This window comes from Cynara cardunculus (genome assembly GCF_001531365.2).
Source record: "Cynara cardunculus var. scolymus isolate 2C chromosome LG 2, CcrdV1, whole genome shotgun sequence".
Lineage (NCBI taxonomy): Eukaryota > Viridiplantae > Streptophyta > Magnoliopsida > Asterales > Asteraceae > Cynara > Cynara cardunculus.
In genome coordinates this window covers 627509-636075 of record NC_037529.1, presented here as the reverse complement: position 1 = coordinate 636075, position 8567 = coordinate 627509, and the positions used below count along the sequence as shown (strand labels likewise).

The 8567-nt window shown below is 32.4% G+C and overlaps 1 protein-coding gene across 1 annotated transcript in view; it reads right to left on the bottom strand.

The window, feature by feature from the left end:
• Positions 1-3296, bottom strand: part of LOC112507023 (probable E3 ubiquitin-protein ligase BAH1-like 1) — a 7058-nt gene extending 3762 nt beyond the window's left edge. The window contains exons 1-3 of the mRNA XM_025111411.1: positions 2986-3296; positions 1902-2146; positions 749-1003 (exon numbers count right to left, since the gene is read on the bottom strand). Of these exons, the coding sequence (XP_024967179.1) occupies positions 749-1003; positions 1902-2146; positions 2986-3181 (696 nt within the window). The 5' untranslated portion in view covers positions 3182-3296. The remainder of the gene's footprint in view (positions 1-748; positions 1004-1901; positions 2147-2985) is intronic.
• Between the last annotated feature and the right edge of the window lie 5271 nt (positions 3297-8567).

The following is an 8567-nucleotide window of genomic DNA, read 5'->3' as shown; positions in this document are numbered from 1 at the left end:
ATTTCAAATAGTTAATTTGATACTAATATCGATATATTTTTGTCAAATTTTTATGATATCTTCAAACATATATTTTATTCAAAAATAAAAACATCATCGGTTTCTTAAAATCACATAAAGTCATATTATAACATCGACTGAGATAAATAATAAAATTGAATATTAAAATCACGATGTATCTCGCTGCATTGTGCGAGTACGCTTCTAGTAGATATAATATATTACATAGGTCAAGAGGTTAAAAAAAATGTATGTGTGTGTATATATAGAGAAAAAAAAGAGGGGATCAAATGCAAACCATCAATATTTGTACAAACCGTGCAAACCATCAATATTTGTACAAACCGTGCAAACTATCCTCATCCGTCGATTTCATTATCTAATCTTATGAAAAAATTTCATTAAATTGTTTAGTCTTATGAAATTGTTTCATATAATATTTTTTTGATGAAGTTGTTTCATATATGGTTATGAAATTGTTTCATATAATACTTATGAAAGTTTAATGAAAATGTTTTATGTATTTCTCTAAAATTATATAATGAAGATGATAATATCCATGATTAACACCTTCCACAACAAAAATGATTAATCAACCTCTCATAGTTACAAGAAAATTAAAAAATTATGATTGGTTGAATGAGGTTTGATCGGTTTATTGGTTTGTAACTCTCTCTCTCTCTCTCTCTATATATATATATATATAAATAAAGGCAGCAATTGAATAAAAGAAGAATGGATGACGTACCAAGCATATGGAACAAGTCAAATCAATCTCAAGTTTGAAGGTATCAGAGAGCTCACACGAAAGTGATGGCTTTCCGTCATTGAATACAAGAGAGCATCCCTCGAATAATTCAGACGCCTTTCTCGAATCCACGTTTGTTTCCCTCAAATTAATGTGGAACGCGATCAGTTCACAAAGCCATGGAGACTGAAGGATTTCCAGGTGCATGCTTTGCACTTGTGACCTGAACGCTTGCCCCTGCTTACAGTAATGTATCTACACATAGCATCTCCAACAGTTATGATATCATTTTTATAAAATAGAGTATCAAAAGTTATAACACCTCCAGCAACCATGCTAAAATGGAGATTTAGGGCATATTTTTGTAGTTTTGCTCCACCACCTCTGCTATACTGTATGCTAAAATAGAGAAAAGAAGAGAGAGAGAGAGAGAGTAGAAATCTCCAAATTTGTGTTGAATTTTTGGTCTTTAGCTAGGTCCGCCAATATTGAGGAAATAGTAACATTTGGGTCAACCCCCGCGAAATGGTTAGGAGATCAATTTGAATGTGGGGAATGGTCATCTAACTCAATGACTCCTAAAAAAACTATACAATTGTGAAAATATATGGAATGCTCATCAAATTACTCTCTAAAAGAGTAGATATCCAACCCAACATATATTGAAGAGAAATGGTTCAAATCTAGTCGATGTGGTACTACAACACGTCCCCTCCAATGGAGGCTAGATGGGCACAAATTGTTTTGAAGTGTTGAGAGAGTCCCTACGGTGGTGGAATACCATCAGATTACTCTCCAAACGAGCCATTGAGGAGAGAGGGATATTCCAACATATAGCGAAGAGAAATGGTCTGATATGGGACTCCGACTCCAACTCCAACACGTCTCTTCTAACAGAGGCTAGATGAAGACAAATTGTCCCCATAGTGTCGAGAGAGCCCATACATTTAGGGATGGCAAAAAACTCGGCATCCGACGAGGAATCCGATACCTGACCCTGGTTTGATCAATCCCATTATATTATTCTCCAAAAAAAATGTTGAAGAGAGAGAAGGGAGGTTCCAACACGTATGGAGGAGAAATGGTCTCAATCTAATCGATATCGGAGTTTAACAGAAGGATACAAAATTCTATATGCATCGAGAAAACCAACCTTATCATACTTCTTGAGAATTTTGCGCATAGCAATGGCGTTGAAAATTGCATAACCAACGAGATCTTTGCCTTCTCGAACTAAACCTCCATGGTTTCCCTGCAACCTATCTCTGCACCAGGCGAAGTACTTGCGGAACCCTGTTGCTAGATGTACGTCAAGCAGTTTCCGTGCACGATCGTTAAAACATCCAACCACTGCCGACATTTCTTTCAGAAGAGAAGGAAAGAAAGTTCCATCGCACACTAGACAAAATGCATTATCAAATATAAGAACAATCGGCTAGAATTTAGATTCTATGAACAAAATCACAACTCCAAAAGAAAGTTCGATTTTTTCCCCAAGTACTTCTCTTCATAATATTCTTTTAGGTTTCGGGGGCATTGCCCCTTGGACCCCGCAAGGTAGCGCAGCCCTCTTTACCCCGCCTTATGGTGCCATCAAGTGAACCCGGATTCTAGTTAGCTTAGGGGCTGTTGATTTTCTATTAGGTCTTAAAGTTGTCTGTGTGGATTAATCTGTTTGTAAAGATCGAGAAGGGTTTTATTTGAGAAGGTTTCATGGATGAAAGAGCTAGGTTTAGAAAAAAACTTGCCTTTCTGCAGAAAGCTCATTGAATAAGTCGTTTTTTATATCATTAAATCACTACCATACAGTTACATATAGCCGACCAAATAAGTTCTGAGCCCATTAATCTCGTGAAGCTGCTAACAAACAGGCTGTTACCAGGTCTTAACTCCACGACTCTTAGCTAGCTCGTGATATAGCTTTTAACCATCAACCCCATATTCTCTAGGGGATCCAATTACATTATGATTTCACCAAAATCACCGACAAAGAATTGTGTCATGAAATTAAGATCAAAAGAAAGACAGAGATGGTGTTAGAAACGAGAAAGGTCGCATACGAAATAAACCCATTTTCTCTGACATTAAATCAAACACCTCGGTGGCAAACTAAAAAAAGTAAAACCCACCATCAACTTGTACAATTATCGAATTCAAGAAGGATCAGGCTCACATACAAAGAAAAAAATTCGATCAAATTAAGCATCTGTGGATAAAAATTGCAAGATGAAGAGTACCAGGGCAATGATGATCATGGCTAATATCGGAACTGCTGTGAGGCGATGACGATTGTGATCGATGGGAATTCTGCGAAAGAATCGTGTCAGTACGGCAACGCTTCAAGATCTTCTTGAGATTTTTAAAACCAACAGCAGGTAATTTCTTCTGAGCTTGTGTTTGCATGTATTCCTGGTATTTCTTGCAGAATTTCATCTTGTTATTGCGGATAAACTAAGAATGGTGTTGCCAATTTCGCAGATTTCAAGGTGTAATGAAGACTGTGTTTATGGAAAACTCAAGAAACTTGGAAGTTTTTATATCTATTCATACACTTTACCTTGAAAATTTCTCGTATTTGACACGTATTTGTGATAAATTAGTACAACAAAGCAAACGGTGGACTCCACTAACCCCCAGATGATTTTTTTTCTTTCGTTATTTATTTACCTCCTAATAATTTTATAATAAACGGTCTTTGAATTGTTTAGATATGAATTTTATTTGATAAAAAAAGTTTACCTTTTAACAATTTTAAATTTTTTTGAATCATTTTGTATCATGTGTCTCCTTTAATCATTGAACGTTTTTATTTTATTGTAAACAATTATATTTCATTTTACACTATATCATAAAAGTCAATTAATCATTTTACATCAAATCATTCATAAACTGTCAAACAACTAAGGAATATATGAAATGTAAATCAAAGCATTTGTATTAATTGTACAAATCTCATTTAATTAGTCATATTTTTTTTCTTTTTCTTTACTAGAATAAACAATTTTATTGTAAAGGGCCTTAATTACGATTTTTTTTTATTAACCTGGATATCCAACCCGCTATGCGAGCCGACTAATCTCAAGACGACTACCTGTCTTGCAGATAGCCCGGAGTCACTGCATTTGAACCTCCGTGGTCACAAGGGTATTTTTATTTCTCCTTGAATTTGAACTTGAGATCTCCTGGTACTTTTGACCTTTGGAGCCAAGCTCAAACCAATCAGACACCACCTTGTGGTTCATTAATTACGAATATTATCATCTTTATTAATAAAAAAATCCATCAAAATAAGAAGTAGTTCATTTTTACATATAAACAAAAATATATGAAATAATTTCATCAACAAAAAATTATATAAACCAATTTATTAAATTAAACAATGAAATTGATGGTTTGTAATGTTTATACAAATAACTTTATTTACATTTGATCCTCTCATATATACACATATGAAACATGGTTTTTGCAGGTTTATAGCTTTTTTGGAATTCAATAACATGGTTTCTTATATAAATCATACAAACCATCTCTGGTTTCATAATTTCCAGATTATAAAAAATAAACTCTTATTATTTTTATAAATATATTAATTAATTGGTTTATACTAATGGTTGAGTTTGTAAATAAAACCCCTACATATACACACATACAACACACATGCGCACACACACACACACATATACACACATAGGCGAAATATCGTATGAGAATGAGAGTTAAAATGAGAAACGTAATAAGGGATCTGGACCCTTGATCACCTTTAATCTCAAACTCACACATAAATCATGCTTGATTCGATCTGGTGCATATCGGTGCATCCAAAGGTAGAGATCTCTTATTACGTTTCTCACATTAACTCTCCTCCTCACCATAACTCAACCCTGTTTTGCATATACATATATGGGGTTGGATTCGAATGAGAAGAGAAGTTATGATGAAAAGCTTAAAAAGAGATCTATACTTTTAAATCAATCATAATTTAAAATTAACATAGATGTTCAAATGTTATGATTCCGGTCTACCTGTAAAGCAAGTAATCGTTCTACGATTAATCGGCTTGCATAATGGATTAAATATCTAGGTTAATTTAAAAAAATGGTTGTTACAATTTTCAACTTTTTTTGTACTTGGATCTGATTATACCCTATATTTAATGCTAGGAAAGGGATCTCATGGTGAAACTTTATGTGGTTCCTTTATTGTTGATTCTTGTGACTTGCAAACTACTACCTTCAACCCCTTTCAAAGGACCCCATTCATTTTCAAACAAAGATTCTCTTTATGTTATAACTTTTGTTTTGTTTTATTTTATAATTTATTTGGAATAATTTAATCCCACAAATTTGTTATTTCTTTTAATTTTTAGGATTATAATATGTTAAAATAATGTCTAATTTTTTTATTGTTTTATTAATTTGCTAGAAAATGAAATAATTTTTTGAAAAGAAAAACACTAAGGTTGCATTTGATTTGCGGGAATGGAATGAATTTGGATTTGAAATCCATTATAATCATATATTTGGTTTGTTGGATTGTCCGGATTTGAAATATTGAGATTCATTTGAAATGGTACAAAACATAGGATTTTGAAATCCTGAGAGGGTGTTCAAGATTTCACGGGATTTTGTAGGATTGTATGAAATAAGGTTTTAAAAAATGTTTAATAATTGGTTTTTATAATTTTTTATAAGTTATTTTATAAATAATGGAATCCAATTTCATTCCAAATTCTACAAACCAAACACATCAATGATTTCAAATCACTTCCGATCCAAATCCCTTCAAATCCAAATCTCTCCATAAAATCAAAATCTCTTAAAAACAATCATACAAAGCGAACGAACCCTAACATCTAGAACAGTAGTTGATGGTAATTATTCTCGTAATATTTCTTGATCCAACACTACTCATTTGATAATTATGGAAGTTGATTTGAATAGAATTTCCGTTATCGATTTGAATTAAAAAAGAAGAAAAAACATTTTACTTAAATTTCGATTCTCGTCATTAAGATTCTTGAATCCGTCACTCTTTAATTAACTCATGCCTTATTTATTAGCAGTATAACGAGACTCACGGTGGTATTAATCGACATTACCACTTTGATCATGTTAAAGGGCATGATTCACATGGGTTATGTTAAAAGGCATGATCATACACTCACACAACCAATTGCCTTCTCTTTTTAATTATTAATATTATGCTTTAAAAAAATTAAACAATACTTAAAATTAAATTAAATATTATAATCAATAATTATTTAAAATTTGACGGTAAAAGCTATCACAACTAGTGGAAATTATAAATGTGGACGGCACCTTTCAAAAAAGTAAGCTTTTGACTTTTACGTTCAATCAGGTTTTATCTGTATAAAAATGAAAGCGACAAATATTAAAATCATAAATGTTATCTCGATTATAGAGTTGCTTTCACGTTAAACCAGACTGTTTTTGTGAGATCATTGTTTCACATTTGAAACTTTACAGTAAAACGTTATGAAGATAAAAAGAAAGCCGGACCTTCATGGCAAAATCATTGTGAATGTTACCTTCACAACGTTTTGCTGTAAAGTTTCAAATGTAAAAAAATGGTCTCATGGATCTCATGAAAACAAGTTGGTCTCACGTAAACCTAACTCTTCAAAATTTTAGATATTTCGTATGATGACATCATTATCATCATATCCCCGGAACATTGTATGATAGTGGACTATGTTCCAACCTCCCTTAACTTGTTTATTTGTTTCTTTGCCAGGTTACATCGGATTTGCATAAGGGGATTTTTTTTTATTGAATGATCTGATGTAAAATGATTATAAGTAGTCAGAACGATTAAGAGATCCTCATTATATAGTGTAAAATAAAATATAATTATTTGGTAATTGTTTATAATGAGATTTTGACACTGAATGGTTAAAGAAGACACATGATACAAAACAATTCACAAGATTTTAGAACCATTAAGAGACATATTGTTTTTTTATCAAACAAAATTCATCTCTTAAGTATTCAAAGATTGTCTCTTAATGAAACAATTAAAAGATAAACAAATAACCCTTAGACACGAACCACATGATTACACCATAAACTATTATAATGATTATTAATTATATTATTTATTTTTAGTCTTATATTATTTGACAAAAAATTATAAATTATGTGGGTTTAATGTTAAAAAAAACTATATCAAGTTATTTAATTAAAATAATATAAAGGGTATAACTTTAAAAATATAATACGTTGACCTGATATATTTATTTTATCAGATTTAAACAAACTTGGGATTGTATTGGGGCGATTAATGCAATCTAGTCAGGCATTATCATCAAACACACAATCATTCATAAAATAAATAGGAGATTAGATGTCCGGTCATTAGATTTATATATTATAATGTCCACAGGGTAACATATGACATATTTATTAAATAAATATGTTAATAATTATGAAGGTATGACTCATGATGAATAACATGTCTATTCATCATGCACGTATGACTCATGATGAATACCCATTCTGAAGAGGGACACGTGACGCATTGTGACGGATCACGGATTCCCAATCAATTTTAGGGTTCTAATGAAACTTCTCTTTATGTGAGTGAGTGTGTGTGTGTGTGTGTGTATGCACGTGTATATAGGAACCCCTCCATAGAATTTGGATGAGGCTGTGTGTAAAATCTAAAGGCCTAGATGGACGCGACGACATTTTGGTGATGAAGCTTAACATAAGTTAATATACCTGAAACGTACCATGTTAACATGAGCTACCATTTATATTATATATATGATAACAGATCATGACAACTCTGACAATACATGAATATATGTTAACATATCCTAGAATCTTAACATACATTAACATGAAAACAAACACATCTTAACCTCAATCTCAATACTAACACATATTAACATATAAGCTAACATATATTACCTAAGAAATGTTAATATACATTAGCAGAACGATTCGAAGTAGTGCCGATGCAGGGGCTGAATGACCATCCGATCCCTTCTTCGTTTCCAACAACATACTCCCTCAAAGGTTGTGCAACTATTAGTACGATCCACACCAGATATTGAACTCATATTGAAATCCCTCCTCCCCCCCATATATATATAATAATTTAACTCAACAGATAAATTATTATTATTTTAACTCAACGGATAAATTAGGAAATTTTTAATTTTGGTAATTTTTAATTAAAATTTTAATGCAAGGGTATTTTAGGTATTTTTTCTTCTCTCTCCTATCTCCTCTCTTCTCTCTCCGTCCCCCGGCCTCCGACCACCGTCCTCCGATGATACCACAGTGGTATCATAATGCATCATTTATGTGATTGGGTATCACACTGTGGTCGTTTGTGTTGTCAATCGGATATGTAACACAGTGGTATCACAATGCATCTTATATGTGCTTGAGTATCACACTGTGGTATCACCGAAGGATGGTGGTCGGAGGCCGGAGGACGGTGGCCGGAAGACGGGGACGGAGAGAGAAGAGAGGAGAGAAAATACCTAAAATGTCTTTGCATTAAAATTTTAATTAAAAATTACCAAAATTATAAATTTTCTAATTTATTTATTGATTTGTGGTTGAGATTGGATCTCACGGTTACCACAAACTAACCATTTCTCCCTTGAAAGGGCCCATATATATATATACTAGAAGCGTACTCGCGCAATGCAGCGAGATACATCGTGATTTAAATATTTCATTTTAGTTTTTATCTCAGTCGATGTTATAATATGACTTTATATGATTTTGATAAAGCGATGATGTTTTTATTTTTGAATAAAATATATGTTTGAAGATATCATAAA